Raw genomic sequence first — 26,464 nt, 5'->3', positions numbered from 1 at the left:
TAATTTGTCCATACAGGGGAAAAAAAACCCTGGGAAAATATGATAACGCTTTTCATTGGCAGTAAACACTAGTTGTTGTTAGTCATTTGAGAAAATTATTCTTAGCAGACTATACAAACTCTGTAGTTCAAAGTGTTCCCTGAAAAGAGGTGTATTAGCACGTGGCTAAATCCACTACAGGAATAGATTTTATTGACTAAGGAACTGTATCCTTCTGTACCATAACATTTATTTAATTTTTTCTTTCCCTTAACAAGAGAATATATTTTGATTCGGTGTTTGGCAATCCAAGCCAGGTTATTTAAAATAATACTCACTTGGATTGTGCTGAGTGTAAAATGCTATTTTTAGAGTAGTTACTTTTATACAGTATTGCAAACAGAAATCTTTAGTTTCCCACGTGTAATACAGAACCAGTTTGTAAAGTCTTTAGGCTTTGCACTTCTCCTTTTCCCAGGTAAGTGGCAAATAACTAGTTGTCACTGACGCGTAGAGCAACAAATGGATAAAGCAAGCATGGATTCTGAGATCTATAATTTTTAATAATTTTTAAACTAGCTACAAAATGTCAATCACTTCACAAACTGACAGGAGACATAAGGAATTTCATATTACATGCTGTAAATGATATTTATCTCACAGTTTATCTAGAGTTCATTCATTTAGGTTTTTTTATTTTTTTTTTTAATTGAGTCAGCTACTAAACATCTCAGCGATTTGGTGTGCATAGCTCTAGGTAAGCAACAGAGAACTGTACCGATAACAAACCACATGGGGATAGCGACTAGTAAGAGAGAGCCTTATAAAAATTACATTTCTTTGCACCATTTCATATGGTAGTCGTTTCCTCCAAAAGATAGTCTTCAAAAGCAGCAGACAAACCCAATATATTACACTTATTTCTTTTTGTCTTTGACATATTTTTAGCCAAGCTTTTATTTTGCTGGCAATGGCTAAATGGTGAGTGCCAAATCCCTCTTTTTTCATAATTTAAAAAAAATTATTATGATTAATAACTATATATATATCTCAACAAGAAAAAAGTGGCACAACTGCAAACTTGCTGGTATAACATAGTCCCAAAAGAGTCCGAATACTGAGCATGCTTTTGTTGTCATTGTTGGTGTGCTACTGCCATGGGAAAATTCTTGTTTAAGTAGGAGTCTAAAAGTCTATTTATTCCTCATGCATAAATGCATAAATCACATCACTTTTTAGTGCAATGCTTGTTATAGTAATATAATTCCACATTGTCTAATCATGAAATCATAACAACAGATAATGGCAATGAAGAACCGAAGACAGCAGGTTTAAGTGCTTAAACATCATGATACCCAAAGACAGGAGCATGGCAGTAGCTCTGTGGAATGTCACAGTTTTACAAGAACAATACTGTATATTTAAAGGTTAACAGCACGTTTAGCATTCCAACAGTGTTGTCATTCAGCAAACATAATTTTTTTAAAAAAAAAAAAAAAGGAAGAGAGGGGGGAAAAAAGGAAAGGAATCCAAAACAGAAACAAGGAAAGGAAAAATCCCAAAAAACATCATAGTGAGCTATAGCCATCAAATCAGCACTATGTACAACCTTTGGAAAGAAAGATATCTAGAAAAAAATAATTACAAGTATCATTTTTGGAAAGCTGACAACCTACACAGGACAACATTTACAATGGGGCTGATATGTGCATGTGTGCAAACCTAGTAGGTAAATACCATGATAAAAGCATGAAGGTACTGCCCTGTTGGACAGCGTTAAAAGGAAATGCACTTTGCTGCATTTAACCACTGCCCAGCATCTTTGTTGCACGCTGGTTGGCTTCATCAATCCTGGTTTTGTTGGAATCGGCCTAGGGAAACACAAAGGAAAGAAACAGATGATTACAGGGCAGAAAGAGAACATCTACAATGTTTTGTGGATGCTTCTCTAGTTTTGGCTAGGTCAGGAAAAAAAAAAAAAAAAGCAGCTTGAAAATACCGGAGAGCTGTTTTTATAGTGGTATTCAGGGCCCAAAAGGAAATTGTGGATTTGCTAGGTTTGTGACACTTCAGCTAGCCTTTGAGTATGTATGCAGCTTCACTGAACTCTTGTAAATGCTGTGCCAGACCTGTAGCTGGTGCTATTGATAGGGCTACTGCTATTGATAGTAACGGATGACAGGATGAGAAGGGATGATGTGCACGTGGTTTTCACTGGTGAAAAGCCGCAGTGCTCTTCGGTGGACCAGGACTCTGTCCTAACTGAGATCACCAGGCTTGCAGTCAAAACTAAAATTTTGGTCAGTGTACTGGAGGATCGCTGGAGCAGGGAAGCTAGATCATCTGATGTAGGGGATGCTGGTAAAAGTAAATTTATTTGAAAACACATCGGTCTGGATCTCTTTGCTGTATATGTGAAAGGAAGGGAACAGGTAGGAGTGATGCCACGGTCGCAAGACACAGAAACCTCTCTCATTGGGCAGCAGCATAACCAGGAATTAAGAAAAGGCAGGGATTCTACTGTTATTTGAAGCAATCAAACTGGAATTTAGGCCAGCATAGGCTGAACCGTTAACTTCACCGTCTTCCATGGGGTAACATTTGCCATGCTTATAAAATGCCGTTAATAAAATGGCACCACTTGGGAGGTTTAGGAGTTCTCTTTGAATAGGAAGACACTTTGACCATGGCTTTCTGTAGCTCTGCAGAAGTTAGTTTTGGAGACAAAGACATTGTTTTAGCTGACAAAAATTGGCAAAGCTCCATTCAAGCCCATGTTGCTATGCCAACTTATGCTAGCAGGGGGACTACAGAGAAAATGTTTTCAATTTTTGAAATCAAACCTGTGGGAAAGGTGAGAATTGTGTTACTGCTTTAAAAGCATGAACTCAAATAGCAAACTCCTTCCTGTGGTTTGATGGCTGTGTTTTGTTAGCTTTGATGACGGTTCCCACATCTCTGGGGTGTATCCAAATTGTAAAGATTTATTTTAAATCTCCAATTTGCAAAGACAGAATGGTGAAGCAACTTTCCCACATACATTTAAAAATCTTTTAAAAATGGTTATACTGATGTGCAATAAATCATTCTTAAATATCTTGGGCTTTTCTCCATCATTGTTTTGGCAAATGCTATGTAAATGTGTATTTTTAGTACAGTAGCGTGTGCCAGATCCTCAGCAAGCGTAAATCAGCATAACTACTCATTATAAGCCACGCTCCTTTATTTTAGCCATGAATTTGACCTTGTCTACTACAGTACAGTTTTGCGTGCTTTTGCCAAAAGACTACCTAAAAAGTAAATTAATGGTTTTGGAAGCAGTTAAGTTTGTCATAAAATACATGAATATTGATTGAATATTGATGAAACATAATGTTTCTAAATAGGAATACTAAGGTCTAACTCTGGTGGATGATGTTGCATCAAAGTCAGTGGGAGTCTTTGCCCAGACCTTCCCACCTTGGTCAAGACAAAATGCTTTCAGCCCTTTCTACTTTCCTCCCAGCCTCCTATTTATGGATCATTTTAGGGCCAGGGTCTTCTGGTGATGAGGTCTGGGCCATTTGCGCTACTCATCACATCGTCATTTTAGTTTTTGTCCCTTTCTCTCTGACCTGAGGGAAGGATAAAGCCTCGCTATCCTGATTACTGTGGATAGATCAGATTACATCTCCACATTATGAGATTGCTCTGGTTTGGATGCACACATCCAGTTTAACGTAAATGATTTAGGAGCATTTGAGTTAACTTCGTGATGCTCCCCAGATTTTGCAAAATGGGCCAGCCAGGGGTCTTCCTAATGATCATAGCTGATCAGAAGCACAGTGCTCCAGCTGTGAAAAGGAAAACAACTCCAGCAATGCTGTATTGCCCGCCGCCAGCTAGGGACGATGGTTTATTGCCATATTTTATTGCAAAATGGATGTGTATGCATTTGTGGTTTCAGTATTACCCGGCTAACTGTCGTTTATGTCTTTTATAGAGGGTTTTCCTAATACGTTGTGTTTCTTTCTCCAGTATCTCATTACTGTGTGTCCTTACTCTGAGAAATTCGGCAGATTTTCACTAAGACTGAAGACTGTCTTGTTTTTGTGCTGCTTTCATGACGACTTCTCTGTGTACACTGCAAGTCCCTCTTTCAGAAATGTGTCACTGTTCTTTAGCCAGGGGCTCTGCCTGACGAGGCCTGCCTGTGAGGCTGGATTTAATGAATCACATTAGCTTGCAATATTGTTTTTCTATTGCTGTATGAAATGCTTAGCTCCATAAGAAGACCGCATGGATTGGAAGGCCAGTCCCTCAGCCAGCTGCCCTCAGCATGCGCTGCTTAGAGATTTGGCCCATGTGCTTCATGTGCACAAAGGGCCTGGTCAATATTTTCAAAATCCAGATGTTTGCAGGCCTGAACTGATAGAAGAACAGTGCCTTGCTGTAGTTTGTGATAGTATCCTGCAGGCACGGATAGGACGCAGGTGATTTCCACCACAGGGCATGTCTCCTGCCACTATGTTATGTGTATGAGTAGGGTAGTTGGTAACATGTAATAAAGCATGACTTCATACTTGCTCTGAGAAAATAATGTATGTTCTAGACTTCCTATCTAAAGGTAGCTATGTTGTAGGCTGTATAATCCTCCAGTCCCTTCTCGTGATATAGATAGATGTACTGCTTTTAAGTGCTTTTTCACATGAATAACAGCAGTAAATCCTTTCCCCCCCTTCTCCTATTTTTCCCAGAAATACGAAATGCTGCAGAATGGAATCACAGTAATACTGTGCATTTTCCAATATAGTCTGTATTGGGTTTGCGTGGCAAGATTTTGGTAGCGAGGGGGGCTACAGGGGTGGCGCCTGTAAGAAGCTGCTAGAAGCTTCCCCCATGTCCGATAAGGTCAATGCCAGCCAGGTCCACGACGGACCTGCCACTGGCCAAGGCCAAGCCCATCAGTGATGGTGGTAGTGCCTCTGGGATAACGTGTTTAAGAAAGGGAAAAAACCCTGTGCAACTGTAGCGGGACTGAGGAATGAGAATGTGTGAGAGGAACAGCCCTGCAGACACCCAGGTCAGTGCAGGAGGAGGGGCAGGAGGTGCTCCAGGCACGGAGCAGAGATTCCCCTGCAGCCCTGGTGCAGCCCATGGCGAGGCAGCTGTGCCCCTGCACCCATGGGGGCCCATGGGGAGCAGATACCCACCTGCACCCATGAGGGCCCACGGGGAGCAGATACCCACCTGCACCCGGGGAGGAGCCCATGCCGGAGCAGGGGGATGTGCCCCAAGGAGGCTGTGACCCCGTGGGAAGCCCGCGCTGGAGCAGGCTCCTGGCAGGAGCTGTGGCCCCGTGGAAAGAGAGGAGCCCAGGCTGGAGCAGGTTTGCTGGCAGGGCTGGGGACCCCGTGGGGGACCCACGCTGGAGCAGGCTGCTCCTGAAGGGCTGCACCCATGGAAGGGACCCACGCTGGAGCAGTTCCTGAAGAACTGCAGCCCGTGGGAAGGACCCACGTTGGAGAAGTTCACGGAGAACTATCTCCCGTGGGAGGGACCCCACGCTGGAGCAGGGGAAGAGTGTGAGGAGTCCCACCCTGAGGAGGAAGGAGCAGCAGAGACAAGGTGTGATGAACTGACCACAACCCCCATTCCCCGTCCCCCTGCACCACTTGAGGGGAGGAGGTAAAGAAATTGGGAGTGAAGTTGAGCCTGGGAAGAAGGGAGGGGTGGGGGGAAGGTGTTTTAAGATTTAGTTTTTTGTTTCTCATTACCCTACTCTGATTTGATTGGTAATAAATTAAACTAATTTCCCCAAGTTGAGTCTGTTTTGCCCATGACGCTAATTGGTGAGTGATCTCCCTGTCCTTATCTCGACCCATGAGGCTTTCATTATATTTTCTCTCCCCTGTCCAGCTGAGGAGGGGAGCGATAGAGTGGCTTTGGTGGGTGCCTGGCGTCCAGTCAGGGCCAACCCACCACACAGTCAAACTAACAGATGCAGCTTTATAAAACAAAACTTTGACCGATGCAAACCCATGTGCTCTGCTGTGTTATGTGACTGTCTCCCTGTCAGAGACGAACTTCCCACCTTTAAGACAACGTATACTTCACCCAGTTCTCTCTGGAATCAAACTCCGATAAGGAAAGCTATCTGAGTGAATTTCTCAGTTTGGTATTTTCTTTAATTTTTTCACTAGGCTCTGATGTACTTCATCGACATGAAAAATGGGCATGGACATCCTGCTCGTGTGAGAAGGTCTGCACGTGTAAGAAGGCTCAAGAGTACAAGCTCTACCACTTAAGGTCAGAATTAACTCTAAGCAGCACACATAAGTCCTTGGGTGAGATCCTCAGGTTGTGTAAATCTCAGCGGAAGTTGAGTGTTGTATTGAGTTTACACCAGATGAAGATCTAGCCTCTTATGTCACTTCAGCCTGGCTGTGCCTGCACCTGGAGCTCTGCCAGTACGAATGCAGATGGCTTGCAGATCTTGGGCTCTGAGGATGGCAGTGAGCTCCCAGCCGGGTTTGGAGGGTGCTGCTATCTGCTTCAGAAATCTGCAATGCAGGTCTGGCACTGGAACGGTGCTCCCTGCCTTTTCAGATGGTGATTTTGCAATAGTAATGCCGAGCTTTTGTATTTCACTGGGTCCGTGTGGGGTCCAGTTATATATATGTATACGTATATATATACACACATCAAGAGAGCTGGTAGATCTCTGTCCTAATGTAGTTATAAGTAGGCAGCACGACAAGACTGGCTACACTGTCACCACATGGCAAAGCCTTGCTTAATAAATCCCCATCCTCTTTTTGGGACTGGTCCTCCAAACAGGTGATGAATTCTGAATTGCTCATGGAGTTTCCACAGGAAGGTTTAAAACTTGCCAGGAAGTGCCAGGGCATTCAGACCCAAGCCCCACAGTTCTGCATAGCTCAGGGCACTTCTCCTTTCCCAAAGCTGTTCCAGAAGGAGCCTTGATTTGTGCTAAGGGGTCCCCTTGCCAGCTGTTGTGTGGCAAACCCAGCAGCGCGGGTTCAACCCCACCTGCACTGGAGGTTACGGAAGATCTACAAGCAGCCAGCTCTGCTTTGGCCCAAGGATTTGGAGGGAGAAAAGAGAAGAGCTCTAGCAGCTATTTCTGTCCCTTGTCCTTCTCCAAGCTGAAGAGAAACTGCAGCACACACAGCCTGTGCTTTCAGAAGGGAAAACACAGCCCCTTTTGGGGTCCTCTTAGAAATGTCAGCTCTTACCTTCTCCATGATCCTGTCAATCTGGCGATTCTGTGTGTCGATCTCGTTGCCCATGTCCAGGGCCATGTGACGTAAGTTGCCAATGATGCCGCTGACCTGCTCGAGGTTCTCATCCATTTCATTTTCCCGGGCATCGTTTGTTACCCTGGGAGCAAAAAAACAGTTCTCTGAAGCAGAGACAGAGGAGGTTCCCCCTGAAACTCTGATTCACCCGAAACCTCCCCTTGCCTTCTCCTTCGCTTGTCACCTGAGGAGCACGCTGCTGTGCTCAGCTTTGAAGAAAAGGGATTAATAAGTAGCTAGCCTAAAAAACATTACATGCTTATTTTTCGGATGTTAGGCTTAATTGTCTGGGTTCCTCACTGCTCCATTTATACAGCTCGTGTCTGCTGCTCCTAGAAGCGTTGCTGTCCGAGCTTGTCTGTACCACAGACGTACCTCTCTGCTAGCGACGGTCCTTCTCAAACAAAGAATGAAAGGGTGCTCCGTTTGGACCTGTGTGTGGTTAGAGTACGCGGGAAATGCTGGAGGGTGGTGGAATTGAAGCTATACCAGTTCCCCTCCTTGAACTGCGCATAGCTAATGGGTACTGTCCAGTCCTCATACACTTGGGGCTCACTGAAATATTGGGGAAGAGCTGCTTCAGCTGTGGAAGTCCTGACCTAACATCCTATTTAATTAAACATATTTCTGGTAAATGACAGAAGTAGTTTCTCTCAGATGGTACTGGCTTTAGGAAAGATCCTTTGTCTCTCATTCTTAGCACCGTCTTTTTCAGTTGCTTGGTTTTTAGAAGGAAAAGCTTGTGCTTGAGCCAAGGCCCAGTTCAAGTCTCCAGTGACTGAAGAGGCATGTGGTGACTGACACTGGGAAAAGCAAGGTCCATGGGTCCCACTGCGAAAATCACTACTTTGAGCCTCTCGTGCAATTTGTGTTCATGTAGGTTCCTAAAAGGGCACTACAGGCTATTCGCAGAACGATTACCTTGTAGCGTAACTGCCTTCACTGCTATCCTGTCATCATGCCCCAGCCTTCATTTTGGTGGGGCTGCCATCCAGAAATTAAAAAAAAAGTGAACGGCAGACCCAGCAAACTTAAATGGCAACTCCATCCCACGCTCCAGATTGCATGACAGCATTGTTTCTATCACACTGATTTCCCTTTATCACAGCAGCCAAAAAAATAAGTGGATAATAGTTTTTGGAAAGATAATTACTTATTAATCCAGTGTCCTTAATCTTCAGAGATCAAAGCTTTGCCTACTGGTATGCCTTTATCCATTCAGCTGATAGCATTGTCATCTAAATACATGCTCTATAAGCACTGTAATCAGCATGTACTTATTGCTGGATCCCTACGTATTGCTGAAAGTTTGCGGTTTGGTTGCCATTAGTATAGCTGTGTGTTTCAAACTGGCTTTCATTTGAGCGCACAGGGGTTGCCACTAAAGCATCAGTGTTTCTCCATAGTTGTGGCTTTACAGCAGCTGAGGAATGGGGCATCATTCCCCGTTCTGGGAGGCGTTCTGGATAGTCACGGGCAGGGAAGTGGTGTACCTCTACTTAAAAGTGTGCTTCAAGTGCTGCACTTGGCTCCGTGCTTTGGCAGGGAGCCTGAGGCTTTTTTCTTTTTGAAAAGAAAGGAAGGGGTGCTGGATGCTTTGGTACATCTTGTGGCAAGGATGGATAACGAGCACTATGTATCTTGAGACATAACAATAATAAACTAGTTTATCTGACACTTCATTTCTGAGGCATTTGATGACTGTCATTAATGAGGCCCATAATCAGGCCCCCAGGAAAAGCGCATTGTTCCCATCAGGGAGCTGGAGCGCAGAGGACAGTGCTGACTGGCCATGACGGTCTGCAAACTCTGCTGCTGTGAAGTAAATACACAGATATTATTTCTATTTTATTATTGCCCAGATCTAAGCAGTCTCAAGGAGGAAGGTTTAGGGCCATGTTTTCAAGCATCTTCTGGTTCTCAGGGCTAAGACCCTTACTTCCAGCATTTCTGGCAACGTAACCATCCTTTGCAGTAGCTCAGGCAAGCACCCACAGGGCCAGGGGAAGTCAGTGGACGCAGTAAGCCTTTAGTACCTGTCTTAATCGCCGACAACCTAAATCTGAGCACCCACCACTCGGTGGAAAACACTGGCTCCATCACATTACCCGGCACCACTGAAGGAGTTAATGAGCATCACAGAGCTCATGACCATATGGAAGAAATCTAAATATATCCGTGACGAGGAGAATAGAGAGAAAACAGTGGATAAAAAGGCTCACCTGCGGATAAAGCCACCACTGATGGCCATCTGCTCCCGTTCATCTACGACACGTGCAGGCTGGCTGGCTACAACACCATCCTGATTATTGCCCCAGGCTTTTTTGTAAGCATCGCTTGATTTAAGCCTATGCAAAAAAGATGATGAGTAACAAAGCATCAAGTGGACAAGGACAAACGCAAAACTCTTTATTTCTCCAAGCTAAAAGCTGAATCAAGCAAATGAGTTTTCAGATAGAGGGTCACTGATTGTATACCGATATATCATAACCCTGAATAAAAGGAGGGATTTGGTTTTTGTTTTTTTTACTTTACTGCCACAACAACTGTGATGGTCGGAGGTTTTGTTTCCAATAGGGTGAATTGCAATTGTCAAGTCCACAACACTGCACACAGGTTTTTAGATGTTGACTTAGTTTCCAGAAAGAAAAAAAAAAAAAAAAAAAGGAAAAAGAAAAAAGAAGAAGAGAAGAAATACAGATAAGTAGAAAACATTGTTTCATTTCAGTGACACATACGTTTTGACATCAAACACAGAGAACGTACTGGCAGACAGACATAAAAACAGAACTGCCAAGTATAGTGTGTACATCACATCACAGCAACACACCCTCTTAGAGAAAAATGGATTTGGCTAGATTTTAACATTTTACCATGCAGAAGATTGGGCTTTTGTTGATATTTTTTTAACATGTATGTGGCATAATAGGCATTTAAAGCCACCAACCTTTCCCAAGGTGATCTGGGGATGATTTTATCATAAAATTCATAGGGTTCATTAGATTTTTCAAATAATATATCGGTACTTGAAAATAGTAATCATACATCGACAGTTGATGTACAAACCTTTGTCCACAGAGACAAAAAGTAAAATAGGCAGAAGTGAAATGAGTGCAGGAGAAAAGAAAAGATACGAGCAATCTAGCATCAGAAAGGGAAATTTTTCTACATTTTTCTTCATGCACCAGCTACAGGCATGAATAAGAAGTAAAGCATTCTCACTAAGCACAGTTGCCCCAATAGTTCATCATACTCTTAATGCATCAGCGGTAACAGCCTTCACAATAAGCAAGACACAGGCAAAAATGGATCATCACTTCCTTCAGGAGCTTTAAACCACAGGACTTTAAAATAGCCTAGCAACTTCTTATATCTGTTTATGACAGTTACACTAGTTTTCAGAGAGCCATTTTTGACTGAGCTGCCGTGGATAGAAAATTAAAATCCAGGCATACCTTCAGTGGCAGATTAGCATGTGCAGCATATTTAGGGTTGCTGTCATTGTGCTCGTCAGATGAGATTGGACACTTTAACAGGAAGAGTGTGAGTATTTGGGGTCTGTAGGTATAAGTTCTTGATTTCATTCTGGAAATGGAGCAGCTTCCAACAAAGCCATTGGGAACTACAAATCTCTGTGGTTTCCCTGTTCTTCGGTCAGCTCCAGTCAGTCATATAAACAGCTCTGTGGCTTGGATTTTGAGGAGAAACTGAATGTGCTTCTGGGGGATTTGGGAAAGGACACAACAAACCCATCTCTGGTGTTATGTTCTCTCCATGCGCCCTGAAGCAGCTCAGCTTCTACTGAGCCTGAAGATGTGTTGCGTGCTCCGATATAGAATTAAAATGTAGATGAAAAGAGGATCGTTCCTACTTATCTGTTTTGTAGCTTAGTTCCTATTAAAGTTTGTGAAGACTCAGAAAGGTGATGGTTAGCTTGTTTGTTCTTAGTTCTCTGAAACTATACATCAGCTTTGGCATTTCTAGAAATTAGTGAAAGTAGATCTCTTGCTGCACATACGTTTACAGGTTTTTGCCTGTTCTTTAGACCTGTGCAACTTTGAGAGTGAGACAGTCTCTGTGTTTGAGGTGAATGATTTTATACACCCAGAACTTGATCTCTGTTTTCTTGTGGACTTCCCACTGAAGTCAACAGGTGGAATCTGGGTCTGCTCATGGTCAATAGTACTTGTCCTTTTGAATGCAGTCTGGTCAAAGTTTCATGTCATGGGCATTTTGGGTCTCCTAAGAATGTAGGATCAAGCCTTACATTTTGGTAAGGCTCACGGAGTTGTATTTACTCTGTATATCAGAGTATAGTTATGTGTGAAATGGTTAATCTTTTTTAAATATATGCCATTAATCTACCACCAGCCAGAAGAGCGTTAGGGGATCATGGTGATACTGATGCCCAGAACTGCATGGATTTCTCTCCCTCCTACACTCCACTTCTCAGAATATCTTATTTGTACCAGTTGAGTCCTGGCATAGTGATTCAAGGAACAGCCTCTAAAAGCATTGTTCATCCATACTCTGTTTCTGAACACAATGACTGATTAGCAATGCTGGTTTATGAAATCTGGCTGCAGACTGCAAAGGTCAGAATACTGCCTTAAAGCAGGGAAGAGAGACCTTTAAAAATGAACATCCTCCACATCGAATGCATGCAGTATACTTCTGTTCTTGCACCTGTTGATTTCATGATACTGCAATCATAATGAAGTGGTAAATGTTCTAAGGCCACGTGTCAGGTGCTAACCCCATCCATGCCACAGGTCTGGCTCTCAGTTCTGAGCAGCCTCTCCTACAGTACAGAATATTAAAGCTGCTCTGAAAAATTATGATTCCTGCAAAATACATCGGAATTTTTTGTACTTCAAGGGCAAACTTTTGATGTAGGCGTTATGCTGGGTTTCTCCAGGAGGAGCAAGCCAGGACAGCGTTCCTCTTTAAGTTGCAACAGGTTTTAGAGTGTGGGAGATGTAAAGTTTCTGCTGCATACTCCTGCACCTGCAGCTCTTCTGCACTGGGTCCTCTGATGCAGGACAGCAGGCCAAAGCCTGTAACAGAGCTGATACCAATTGCAGGCAGTCCCATTGAAAAAGGCTGTGTGTGCGTGTAGCTCTTTCCATTCCTCCTTGCCTCTCTCCCATTCTGCACACCAAGGCAACAGTACACATATTTTGAGCAAAATGTTTACCCCAGCAAAGTATTTGTGGCTTGGAGCCACAAAGCCACAGGAGCAAAACTGATTTTTTTTAAAGCTGAGGCAGTATCTGCATTGCGTCCCAAGGGAATTAACTTCAAAATAAATGGTGACTGATAAGGCAGAAACCCAGTCCTACCATTCGGATTTCTGGCAAAATACCCATGGCTGAACTCCGTGACAGCTCTCTTTCCTTTGGTCTTGATAATCATGGTAGGATCAGGCCTTGGCTGTGAACAAAATATCTGTGCCACGCAGAAAGGGAGTATAATACGACACAACCACTGCACTCTGCTCTGGTTCCTGTACAATCTCTGGCCAACCAGTTATGAATGTTTTCACTGTAACCTGGTTGCATGCCTACTCACTGCATGCTGGATTTGCCATTCCTCAAGGACTTCTGCTCAGTCCACTTTGTCCCCTGTTTTGTACACGCGCATAACCGCACATCACATTTTCATTTGGCATTTAAAACAAGCTTTGCGTTACTTGGAGGACGGTTTCGTTCAAGTGTGATGGCATGCAAGCAAATTCGATGCATTTCAACATTTCTGCTTAGTGTACATGCTACCCAGGCAAGAGAAATTTGGCATGACATGTTCAGGTTTTCTCAAATTTGTTGCCTATGGCAGGATGAAAACCATTTCAAGTTGGGTTCCAATTGTGAAACATCACTTCTCTTTCAAGATCTCATCAAGGACTATTTCTGTTGAACAATGTTGTGTGATTTTAATCCATAATTTTGAGTAATGTTTATTATGAACTCTTCTGCTTTTTTTTTTTTTTTTAGATTTTTTGTTTTGTTTATGAAACTTGTTTGTGAAAATATGTTTCAAAATTTAGGGTCTCCAGGAATAAGGTAGCCCCAGTGTTTTTGTTCGCTGGAAAATGGAACCACTCAGTACACTTTGTGTAAAATGTTGAAACTTTTACCATTAAAAGGTGTCGACAGTGAAGCTTTCACTGCAGTATGCCTGATTTTAATGCATCTACAGTAATTCCCAGTCAGTTGTCTATGCTATGAGATGAATGCATTTGAACCAGAATCGTTCTTTCTGCATGCCACATGCTCATCCTGTCCATGTGCCTAGCAAGGATGAGCTTCACAAGGCCTTTGGGATCAGCCTTAAGTGCTCAAAGAGATGAGGCAGGCAGCACCTACTTGTTACATGGACAGACACAAAGACCACAGAATTTTCCTAGGTCCGTCAAATTCTTTTCTGCTTCTTTCATGTCCTTATTGATTTGGTCCATTCCCTCTTCGATGCGTTCCAGTTGTTCTGATTAAACACAAGTATTTTATCCCCACAGAATGAAGCAGATGGAAAAGGACAAAGAAAAAAAAGACAAAAACTTCAGACATTCACTGTGACAAAAAACTGGACACCACATAGCAGAGCCGGTACCCAGTACCTACTTGTTACAAGGACATATGAAAAGGCCACAGCATTTCCCTAAATCTTTTAAATTTTTCTCGGCCTCCTTCATGTCTTGGTTGATATGGTTCATGCCTTCTTCAACACGATCGAGTTGTTCTGGTCAGGACAAAGGGATGACAGTGTGGAATGAATTGTATTTTTGTTTGTTTGCTTTTGTCTTCAACAGAATATGAAAAATGACCATGTAGAACTGAATTAATAATGCCATTACAATGCATTAATCTGAGCTGATGCATTGTTGAAAGGATGTATGCTGCACTGGACGCCAAAGATGTTTTTTACTAATATGGTAAGAGTAAAACAAAGGAGGAAGGTGTTTGAAATATATCAATTTAAACAAGATGTAATGATGTAGAAAGGAAGGGATATAAAGTTTAAGGTCCAGAAACATAATACAATACATTCACTTACTAAGACACCAATGACATCCAAGAGAAAGAAAGATAGTGTTATTATTTTGCATTTATGTATGTTAATACAAGAGAAAAGGTGTCCTTCCATGGAAAATACTTCCGTTACTTACACTTACAAATGCCTTGGAATTAGGCGATTTTGGGCAGCGTAATTGCTTTGATTAGTGAGTGAGCGAGCTGGTAGTTAACAGTACCAGAGATGGAGCGAGCTGTTAAGAGTTGTGTCCAAGTACTCCTTTTTCCAGAGTCTGAGGAAACTGAGACCTGCCACTTTGATTGGCATTGGATATTAATCTCTAATCTGAGTATGGCCTCAGGGCTGGTTTTCTTTCTGCTACAGATGCTGCAAATCGGGAGCAACCCCAGTGAACACGCAGCAATTGCAACCACTCCAGGAGCCTGATGCTCACTGAAAGAGGACCACTGGCTGGGACGTTTGTTGTCTCTGTCCCCAAGGCATCTTATGAAAACAAGCATTGGGTGAAGTCTCATGTTTTCAGTGGGGTCACTTCTGCTTTGCTCCAGGGCAAGTTACGAAGCACCAAGCCCAGTAACCAGCCATATATAGACGCTGTCTCTCCACTGGCATCAAACAGAATTTGGCTTATTTCCACCCAAGGCTGATGATGATGTAGGGTTTTCTTAGTGACTTGGTAGCTCAGAATAATTTCATGTGTTAATTTCTTCACTATTAAAGCTGGGGAAAATGGCCTAGAGGAACAGAATGCCACAATGTAAAATTGTAGGAACGGATCATCTGCTGATGTAAAGAGATAAGGACCCAGTGGGATCAGGGGTCTTATGTGCAGTCTGCGGTAGCGACAGCATTTTACATGGGTGGAAAGCCTCACCATTTGTTTCATGAAGATAAACCCAAGTAAGTATTACACGGGATGAGAAAGTTACTTGGAGTGGCATTTCAATCCATTAAAAACTGTAACTGTACCTGAAGAGACAAAGTGAAGCAACCCCAGTAAAACACAAATACATCCCTATTCCCCGTGTTGAGTAGAAAAAAATATAAACACAGAACTAGACCTGAGAGGAAAGGAACTAAGAGACCATTGGTTATAGGAGGAATTTAATGTCATCCCTGGTGTTAAGTGAGTCCTGTCCAGAAGAAAAAAAAAAAGAAGGCATTTTAGGAAAAAAAAAATTGTGTGCATATTGACATCAGTACAAAACTCCTCTTGACTTCTTTGGGAACATGAATAGGCCTAATTTCTTACTTGGGTTTCTAATAATTGAGGTTTAGATTTTCAAAGCTTTCTGGGGGATTTGGATACCAATTAATTAAATAAAATTAATTTTAATGTGAATCTGGCATCTCACCCCTAGAGGGCCTTGAAAATCCTGGCCTAAATTATTCAAGCTGAAATAATTCAAATATTGAACTTGTGCTCTTTGTTTAATTCTTGCATGAGGCTGGGCTTTGAGAAGGAGAGGTGCCATGTCAGTATTGCGAGCTGCATCTGCTTTTCAGCTGTCAGTTCTCATTCTCCTCAGCTGGATGTACCTGTCTCCTGATACCACAGAAGTTATTGATCCCAAATCCAAGCGTACATTTAGAGGATCAGAGTTACCTGGCAGCATCTTCTAAAAGGGGCACATATAATGTGAGCAAAGGATTGGGAAACTAATAAAGTAACCCGAGAGATACACTGCACAGGTTCTGCCAGATAAACTGCTGAGCCAAGAACCAGAAATACAAGGTTGGATTGCTTTAATGCACATTGTAATTTTACATTTTGGTTGGGAGGCTTTAGCAGAAGCTTTGGTTCATGTTTGTAGCCATAGATTGTCAATCTCATCAGAAATGCAAGTATGTGGTAGAAGGTGGTACTCCTCGAAGTGCTCCTGCTCCTCACTAACTCAGAGTCCTGCCCGCTCCTGCATAGCTGGGCAACACTGGCTCTTGGGAAGCAGCTGTGGGAGCATGAGCTGGCTTTTAGGCTGGTTCATGCAGCGTGATGGGAATTGCTAAATTTCTGTCGCAGATTCCCACCTCCTGCTTGTGAGGGCAGTGTTTGCAGAGCCCGGCTGGTTTTTGGGGCTCTCGGTTCAAAGGAGGCTATTTCCACATGTATATTTTGACACTGGGAGGGACAAGAGGTACTGACATTTCTTCCACTGATTCTGCTGCTAGTATTTCTCTAACCTTGGCTGGCCAGTAGAAAACGCCACGTAAGACTGCAGGGATCAGTCCTAGTTCTGGTACCACTGGTGGCTTTCAGTCTAAGCATGTTTCCTTGCTCAGATGCACATTCTTTGAAGCCAGGTATGTAGTAGGGCCTTTGGAACTTTCTTTTCCTGTTTCGTACTCTGCCTGAATAGATAAGTGCTAATTGAAGAGTATATTTGACATGACTCAACGACTTTCATTTAAATTATAGCTCTCTCCAGGAACCTGACTTAATTTATCCTGCTTCAGGATTTGTGTGTGATGCCTATGCTATTTCTGAATAGAAAAGGGACCCACAACTAATTTATCTTCCATTAAAAGGAAACCTCATCAGTGTAAAAAGCCCATGTCATATTTGTAGCCCAGAAGTCTAGACAGCTGGCTGCTGGTTCTAAACCCATTTGCAAGTTGTTAATGTCATGGGCTGGACTGTTAACTGGTTTAAATCAGCATAGTTATGGTGGCTTCATGGAGCAACACCAATTTATACCTGTCAAAGATCTGGTCCCACAGGCAAGGAAATAGATTCATGTGTCTAACCACAATTATTGAGGCATAAGTATTATAGAGGAATTACTTAATGGGGTCACTCCGGATTTGTTTTGGTATAACTGATATTACAATCTAGCCCAGAATGAATCACTGCCAGTAAGAAATCAGATGGCTATCAAAAGGTTAATTTAATGTATGTTTTCATAGCTCTTCCCTATTACAGCTTTGTGTATTGTACTAAAGGTTTTAGGGAAGACAGTCTGCTGGCATACGCTGCCATGAACCTATACAGATTCACACCTACAAAAGAACATGCCCTTTATCTCCCATTTCGAGAAGCACGTCAAGGTCAGAGTTTAAACATCTTTTGATAGTTTGTTGCAGTATTCTTTGAATATACTACATCTATATATATGTTTATATGTCATATATGATATATAAGAGAATTGGCGTTGTCCGGAAGCCGAATACACATCGGAGGTATGTTTCACTGAGATTTCCTTCATTTTTTTTCCAGGAAGCTCTGCTAATTATTAGCCCTTTTTGCATATTGATACCCTTTTATGACTGAGAATGTCACTTTGATTCAAAAGTGGCATTATATCTCCTTCCAGATCCTACAGCAAACTAATGGCATATCTTAGGATACAAAGGATATCTTTTTATCTGTGTTGTTATACTTATTAATTACTTCTGTATTAAATCCATAAGCAGCCATATAAGGGACCATAAGCTAGTCCTGTTAGTTTTACTGTAGCATTGTGGCCCTTTTGCCAGTGTGTCTTTGCCAGGATCTTCTGTAACAGTCTGGCAAATCCCCACTCTGCGACTGATCTGGGGAAGTGGCTGGGAGAGGGAAGCTGTAGCAAGGGCATCCCTCAGCTGCTCCTGTGGTCTCTTGAGCAAACACAGCTGCAAAAGCATCTTAACACAGCGTTGGATGCAGGACCAGGACAGGGCAAGTGTGGTGTTGCTCCACCTTTGCGTCCCCATCTGTAATTTATAACAAATGTTCCTTGAGTGGTGTCCAGGATCTGGGTCCTGGGCTTGAATGTCAGTTAAATGCATTTGGAGAAGGGAACTTGCTCCTTTGCCTAGAGTATTGTGCAATGAAGTAATTTCCACCAAGGACAGTTTTAATTAAAAAAAGAAAAGAAAAAAGGACGTCTAAGAACACATTGTAATCATAATTGCATACAAGAGGGCTGAATTTGAAAGAGAGTCAGCAGATTAACTATTTCCAATGATACTTGATGATCCCATTTTCCATAAAGCAGAACCATATCAGAGTGAAGAACATTTCTAGGACAGCCTTCTCAGAAATCCCGAGTCTTGACCTAGCTCCGCTCTGAAAGGCATTGCTGAGCACAGGTACGAATGGAAGAAAGCTGGCAAGGAGCGCTTGTGAGCCCACGTGTAGCTGTGCTAAAAATAACAGTAGACAAGGCACAACCTGCTTTTGGGGGGGTTCATTTTTCTTTTGTTCTGCTTTACACTTTCAACATAATTAATGCCATTTTCCCTGTAGAATCTGGAATGGTTGATAGTTACCATTTTTTTTCACTAATTAGCAAACCATTTCTGACTGTGATCAGCTCAGCTTGTAGGTGTTGTTGGAGCGCCTCTAACAACCCCGCATTTGGCATCTCACTGCCTATCAATTTCTTCTGGTAGCTGTTGAATGGAAGATAAGCTGGGGAAGAAGCCTGCGCAAGGGGCCATAATTTTGCTCTCTGATGGAAAAGAATGGTAATTATCTTCATATTTACTGCAGTTGTTTCTCCAGTGCCGTAGAAGCAGGTCAGCCATAACTTATATAAAACTGTAAAACTTGCAACTCATGCAAAAACTGTAGAGGTCAGCTAGCATGGGCACCATCGCTTGGTGTCTGCCCTTTTGCTTGTAGGGTCACCCAGTTATTCCAAAGTTTTATCTCCATACTTCACCTTGGAGTACAGATCTGCTGGGTAGATCAGGCTACTCTCTGCGTTCCCTGGCATTGCTGGTTCTGCATTTGCTGTTGGCATGGTGCAGGGAGAAAATTTCAATTACATTGACATTTTCTTTGTGGCTTATCAAAGTTGTGGATATTCGTCTATCTTGCCTTGGATGAAAAATGGCTGTGCTGCTACTGTTGTTATTGCAAAAGTTTCTCCCCTCGACTCCGCTTTGAATACAAGAACAAAATTCTTTTGTAATAAACTGCATGAGGACATCATCATCCAAAACCAGGTTTTTGAAGGTCCAAATCTCTCTGCCTGCTGATACTCCCAGGTGATGGGAGTTTCCTTTGGAGGAAGAGAGCTACCTCTCTGGGAGCCCTACTATGTCTGCAGTTCAGGTTTAGCTTCATATCCCTACTTTTACTATGAGTTTCATTTCTACGGTCTGCTTTTAACCAGCATGCATCCAAATGTTAACATTTTTCTAATCCAGCATGTTTCAAAGACATATTTAATGAAGCAGAGCAATTGCCACTGCTCAATAATCCTTTGCAGCATGAAATTTTTAGTGCAAAATGTAAATATTTTAGTTTAAAGCATTAAGTACATAGCTATATTTAAATAATTAATTAAGGGAGCTTGACTCAAGGCCAGGTTTAAAAAAAATGTAAGCATTATGGATGCACATAGGGTCTGGGAAAGACTTTCTCACTGATGGAAAAATATTCAACATGGAGATGTTGAAGATTCTAACCTCTTAGCTCCTTCCTGTGGGGTCCCCAGGGGAAGAACTGTGTTGAACTGGTTTGGATGACAATACCTGGCTCAAAAAATGGTAACTCTTGGTATTGCAGAGCAATACCAACGCAAAAGCCAACTCAGATTCCCAGTGACTTCAAAGGGCACTGGAGGAGGTCTCTAGTTTTTATGGCAGTCCCATTCTCTGTGAAACAGGAGTAATGAAAGCTCTTGTGAAGCTCCACATCTCTGTAGGGTCATTACAGACTCTGCGGTAAACGTTTAGGCAACAGGAGCTAGCCAGACTGGCTTTATTGTATAAATACCTAGCATTGTAAAATTACGTTGACTTCTTTCCTTTTATGATCCCAAAGACTTCTGCTTATTGATATCAGAAAACGAGTTCTGCTTTGTGTTATTTAGATTGAGATCGGCTCAAAGAAGTTTTCCTTGTAAGGTCTGTTTAACTTCAAAGCAAGCAATTTTGTAAGGAAACTTAGAAATAGAGCTTCAAGCAACTGCAGAGATTTGATATTCTGCTTGCCACCCACTGGAAAGATCACTGTCATGTTTTTTGTCTATTTAACACCTAATAATCTTAAGTGACTCGTGCAGTCAGCTGAAAAGAGATCACATGGCAGTGTTAGCAAAGTATTTCCTTAATCTGATAATCCGCAGAGACGTAAATTGCACACATTGCACTAATTACAGAAGGTTCAAAGTCATCATTAGCGCATTTTGCCTGATAATATAAGAAGTCCTTTATCGCTAAAATAAAAAAATACCAGGAATTATTACAGCTGCATATGGCTAAAATGGACAAAACTTGATGAAACATTTAACATAGTACAGTGGTTACAATATTCCCAGAGTTTGTAGCATTGCTGGGCTGTTTTCTTTGAGAAACCCATACTGTATAGTCACCAGCTTAATTTACTGAACCACTTAAGGCACGACCATAACCAATTTAAAGAGGCTTTTAAATTGTCTGATTCTTTCCTGTAAGTAGCGACTAACTGCATCCCTGGCCATACAATATACATTTCACGTTTTAATGTCAATGAGAGTTTAATACTGAGCTCCCTGGACTCCAAAGAGGTCAGTGGGTCCAGTCTCAGCTCCTTGGCTCACATGGACCATCTAGAGAGTCGGTGGGACAACTGGTACATACAGGGGTTTAGCAATAGTAGAACTCCAAAGTCAAAACCAAAATTCAGGGTTAAAAACAGAATAAAACCCTCTAGAAATCTGTGGAAAATAACAGTTACAGAACAGAAACATACTTTCCCAAGAGTAAACACAAGGGAAGTTATAGGAACCACTGAAGTTTCTGCTGATCTGCCTGTGAATTACATTGCAAGACACACCTGGCTATTTACAGACTTTCTCTGACAATATTTGTGATTTATTTTAGCTGTATAATTCACTTCTGAAACAAAACACATTATTTAGACAGGTGCCATATCTGTTTCAACATAAGTAATTTCTGGTTTTCTGTATTCAGTGATAGTTCTTTTACTGCTGTTATTCAGCAGAAAAAAAAATTCAAAGACAACAAAATATTCTCTGTAATTTTTTTCTTGTCAAGACAAATTGATGTGGCAAAATTTGGTTAGGTTAAATTCTTTTCCCTAAAGGGGGAGGTGGGAGGGAAGCAATGAGACATACATATAAAAGCAAATAGAAGAAAATACTTTCTGTTTAGGTCCTGTTATTACTTTTCATTCATTTTAGTGCCAGAGAGGCAGGGACAGTACAGACGAAAAGGGTTTGTCAGGTTCTGCCGTCCATTTCCCAACAATGCCGTACCGTTGCCTATAATCGTTTTCTGGACTTGACGAGTAATATAGCACTACCTCTGTAGAAAACATTTCCTACTACAGTTTTGTATCATGCCACATAGTAAATAATAACAAGGGCTTTTTGGGGACTGGTTTGATATAGAGTAGCAGAAATTTATATTTTCTTGATTTAACTTCTCTTTGGAGACACCATTTTGCTGGTGGTGTAGGTCTGCAGCAAATGAAGACTTACTAGTTTTGTTTGCGGGGCGGGGAAACTACCTGCTTCTTTGTAATATCATGAAGGGCAAAAATGTAGTTTTCTGGAATGTATTGAATACACCTAGCTCTGTCTTTGTCACTGTCATCCACAGACAGGGACTCGTCTAAGCTTGAAATCTCCTATATGGTCAATTGTAATGAGCTGATCGTGTCATAGCTTTTAATGTTAGATTCCTGTTATCCTCACTGTCATTTCACTCACATTCACTTGCATGAATTTTATGCATGCTAACCCTGTTTTACCTTCTCTTAGGCTGCATTTAATGCAAGCTTTTCACTTGTAGCTAAAACAAGCTATGTAGCACCTGCATAAATAATGTTGAATTTTACACTTATGGAGGCAAATCTTCCCATTGTGTAGCTGGATCTTGACCCAAAGCTTGCTGAAAAAAAGATGATTTGGATGAGTTCAGCCTGCAGCTCTCTTTGACATTAATGGGAAACAGATCAAAAGAAGTACAGACTATTACGCAGTTATTGTACATTCCTTTGTCAGACAACAAAGCTAAAGGCAAAGAGATTCTTGGCTTCTCATGCACAACCACACATGTGTTTCATGGCCCTCATTTTCAGGATTGCACAGAGTTAGTACAGTACTTTGAGAATGGTTATACTTCCTTACTGAAGCAATCTGAACTTACCTCCTTGCTCATCCAACATAACCAAAGTCCTGATACCAGCATCTTTACTCTACATCCCAATAGTGGTAGCAAGGTAAGGAAGGGGGGCGGGGGGGGGGGGGGGGGGGAGAAGAAAGAGAGAGAAAGAGAGATCAGTGAGGGAACACTCAGCCCTAGATATGGGACATAGGAAGACAAAAGAAAAACAGTGAAAGAAATGACAAGGTCATAAGGGGCTGGTGGCACAGTCCAAAGACCTTATATGCCTGGACACTGTATAAGGAACTGGGTACTCTCAACCCTTCAGGATTCACTGGAATACTGAACCACTGCAGAAAATACAAAGTCCTGGACTTTGAGATTAAAATAATCACTTTACACAAGAGTAATTTCTAAAAAGAGAGGGTTCACCTCCAAGTTCTCTGAAGCAGGAGAAGGGAAGAAGGGGGTGTTGACATTGCAGGTGTATGTTCATCCCACAGGAGAAATGCTCAAGGGAAATAGATATGGCACAAACATGTTTGGTAAGGAGGCATAGTGGTTTGTACATAGCCCTTGCGACACAGAAGTCAGAAAGCTAACCTACTTAGGAAATCCATTTTAAAGCAGGCTAATACTTAATAGCATTAAGCCATATTTTTTGGCTTGGAGATCTAATAAATATGGGTTTGAGCCAAGTTCAGCAAAGAGGTGCCTTTAGCATCAATGGACTTTGGATCCAGATTGAAGGCAGGATTTTTAAAACACCTACATGCTGATCCTACCCCTGCTCCCACGGAGATTAATGGGAGTCTTAGCATCACCTTTGATGGACACAGGGCTTGAGCAAAAGCCGAGCAATTCAGAGCTCCCACCTGTCCAAATCAGCAGCAGGGCACCTTTCACAAATACAGTTTTTGCATGCATTATCATCACTCTGGGATGTGATCAGGTGTCCCGGGTTTCTGGGTGCTGTGATACGAAGCTATATCACAGATTAGATTAGCTCCTTTTTAATTACAAAGGGGAAACTAGCTCCATTCTGCTTGGAGCAGTGGTAACTTCTGTGAATAATTAATGGCCTGAACTATCTCCTGAATGTTGCATTTCAATAACAGATGAAGTCAAGTCCTCTGTGGCCTGACAGCTTGTCAGGGGAGTTACCTGGACCTGTGCAGCAGTAATATAGCTGCTTCTGTGAACACAAATGCATCCATACCCCTGTGAAGCAGATAAAGTTGGTGGTGTTGATTTTGCAAAGGGCAGGGGAGATGCCCACAGTTGCACAGGAACGTGAGGAGCAGAAACCTGGAGTCCTGACCTTCCCTTTTGCTTTTTCAGGCCATCCTCCCCTTCCTTGAGGAAAATTAAGGACTTCATATTATCCTTCCTCCCAACTGCCCTGCTCACTGCTATTTCTCATCTCTCTTTCTGGGAGCAGTGAAGTCTCTCTGGCCGTCAGCTGCCCGGTCCATGCTCGCAAGGCGCTCCGAGGCAGGCCGGCAGTGCACTGCCCACGTTGGCTCAGCTACAAGCCTGACTCTCTGCCACACTTGAGAGCTGTCTGGCTGGTGCAGCTGGTGCTTCTCTGCTTTGCTTCAAGAGGATCTGGCTCAGTTCAAGAGGCATGCGAGATGCCTCTTGTTGCGCTCTCGTCTGCCTCTCTCTGCACTCCCGTTCTTGTCTTTAATGTCTATGTCACTGTAGAAACTGGGAAAAACATCAGGTGTCTGCAGCCTGGTTTGTTCCCCCCCGCCTTTTTTTTTTTTTTTTTTTTTAAGTCCTTGTGTGAGTTGCCAGGTGGAGAGAAAAAGCCTCCTGCCTCTCCCCACAGTCTGCTGCGCCCTACTGCTCCTGGGTCAGCTACCTGCCAGGTACCCGCTGCTGCTCTCTCTCCCTTCAAGCTCATAAGGCATTTACTTGAGTCCCAGGCAGCTTTTATTTTTGCAACCTTGTCCTGGTTTCGGCTGGGATAGAGTTAATTTTCTTCCTAGTAGCAGGCACAGTGCTGTGTTTTGGATTTAGGATGAGAAGAATGTTGATAACACACTGATGGTTTAGTAGTTGCTAGGTAGTGCTTACTCTAGTCAAGGGCTTTTCAGCTTCCCATGCTCTGCCAGGTGCACAAGAAACTGGGAGGGGGCACAGCCAGGACAACTGACCCAAACTGCCCAAAGGGCTCTTCCATACCATATGGCATCATGCTCAGTATAGAAACTGGGGGGGGGTTGGCCAGGGGTCAGCGATCGCTGCTCGGGGACTGTCTGGGTATCGGTCAGCAGGTGGTGAGCAACTGCATTGTGCATCACTTGCTTTGTATATTATTATTGTTATTATCATTATTATATTGTTATTATTATCATTACCATTTTACTTTATTTCAATTATTAAACTGTTCTTCTCTCAACCCAGGAGTGTTTCTCACTCTTACTCCTCCGATTCTCTCCCCCATCCCACAAGGGCAGGGGGAGTGAGCGAGCGGCTGCGTGGTGCTTAGTTGCTGGCTGGGGCTAAACCACGACAAACCTTTAGAAACTTAGGGTCCAAGGGTCATCTTAGATTTGCCTATTTAGAGTAAGGAAACAGCCTTTCATGATCTTAACGTTTTCTGTAGGGCAGGTGTCAGATTTGCTAAGCACTGGATGTGCAATAGCTTTTTATTTTGCTTTTTCTATGCTCTTGGTACCCAAGGATGTTTTACCCCAGAAGATTTGTATGTTTTTTGAAAAAACATGCCTCATGCAAACACAAGGAGACTGCTTAAGTCCTGAGTTATCTTGTGTTTGAGTAAATATGGTGCAGTCTGACATGGAGCCCTTCTAAATATCAGACTCAGAAAACCCGCAGTTGGTGGTACGATAGTTGTTGGCTGTCAGTGAGTCAAACGTGGTCAGGCTGAGAAATGTTTGCTGCTCCTTAACCCTCTGACCTTATTTTCCTGCAGTTTTTAACATCTGAGCAAACTGCCTTCATGCAGCTAAGATGTCCAGTGACCTGAATAAGACCTATGCTGAGATGAATTCAGCAATTAGTCCTTATGGTTTGTATTGTGTATTAAATCCTTGCACAGAGCAAAAGAGGTGCAATTTTCTTTTACTTACCCGATCATCAGTGCCATTTAATTTTATCAGGCAATACTGTATCTCTTAAGAGCAGCCTGCCACAGATTTAATACTAATGTGAAAATACTAAAGGGTGTGCACTGAATATACTTGTCTCCATCTGAGGTCTAATCCAAAGCATATTGAAGCTAATAAAAAGATGCTCACTGACAAAGATGAGAGGTGATTCAGACATCAAGTGACAATCTCCTCCTGTTCCGAGTTTCTATTAAGCATCAATTTCCAGCTTTTTCACAAAAAATTAACTGTGTAAAGCCAATTAAAACAAAAAAAATCACATTTGTGCATTTAAAACAGATTGACGCTTCCCTAAAAGTTCAGTATTTCTATTGTGACTGATCTTTTAGAAAGCTCAAAACCAAACATGTCTGTAAGACAGAACTATTCTGAAAATGTGCTCATCATCCAGATGCCTGAGGAGGAGAAAAACACTCAGTAACTGACCCTCAGTGACAACAGACTGAGGCATCTCTGGAAACTACAAAACCTCTTCATTTAAAGGACTACAGAGGAAGAAATATGCCACACAAGTGTGTTTGGGGCCCAAACATAGACAACGTTGGCGTTTTCTGCACTAAAAGTATCACAGAAGGTCCCCTTGGTCTCAGTGGGGACAGGTGCCAGCAGACACACTCCAACTGGTTGCTTAAGGAATGTGTAACAGGAGGTGACGAAAGCTGCGTTTGGGAAGTGCCAGCCCAGAAGAATATGTTGTACAACAACTGATCATAAAACCTTGATAACAGGCTCCCAGAAGAGCCATGGTCATGGCAGGGGCCTGGTGAGCATGCTTTGATTTGTCTGGTCCTGAGAGCTCAGGAAGGGTTCCCACCCACATCCAGTGCTCACCAACATCAGTGAGATCCTACGTGGGAAGCCGTGAATGGGTAGAACTAGTGAGGTCCATCTTGTTATGAAAATGGTACACTTTCCCCAGGATTAGAGCCTTTCTTCCTTCCTGTGCAATGGAGGAACTTCTTAAGACCCTCC

At 42.5% G+C, this 26,464-nt stretch overlaps 1 protein-coding gene across 2 annotated transcripts in view; it reads right to left on the bottom strand.

The window, feature by feature from the left end:
* Nucleotides 1–1,781: 1,781 nt before the first annotated feature.
* Nucleotides 1,782–26,464, bottom strand: part of SNAP25 (synaptosome associated protein 25) — a 30,639-nt gene continuing 5,956 nt past the window's right edge. Inside the window, exons 3-7 of one of the 2 annotated variants that reach the window (XM_075707871.1) lie at nucleotides 22,395–22,443; nucleotides 13,901–14,018; nucleotides 9,503–9,628; nucleotides 7,218–7,362; nucleotides 1,782–1,850 (exon numbers count right to left, since the gene is read on the bottom strand). In XM_075707871.1, the coding sequence (XP_075563986.1) occupies nucleotides 1,782–1,850; nucleotides 7,218–7,362; nucleotides 9,503–9,628; nucleotides 13,901–14,018; nucleotides 22,395–22,443 (507 nt within the window). Of the gene's footprint in view, nucleotides 1,851–7,217; nucleotides 7,363–9,502; nucleotides 9,629–13,645; nucleotides 13,764–13,900; nucleotides 14,019–22,394; nucleotides 22,444–26,464 lie in introns of both variants that reach the window. The other variant, XM_075707870.1, reaches the window with a different exon arrangement.

The sequence above is a fragment of the Pelecanus crispus genome, chromosome 3 (genome assembly GCF_030463565.1).
Source record: "Pelecanus crispus isolate bPelCri1 chromosome 3, bPelCri1.pri, whole genome shotgun sequence".
In the NCBI taxonomy this organism is placed as follows: Eukaryota; Metazoa; Chordata; class Aves; order Pelecaniformes; family Pelecanidae; genus Pelecanus; species Pelecanus crispus.
The sequence above is the reverse complement of the archived record's forward strand: the minus strand, read 5'-3'. Positions and strand labels throughout refer to the sequence as shown.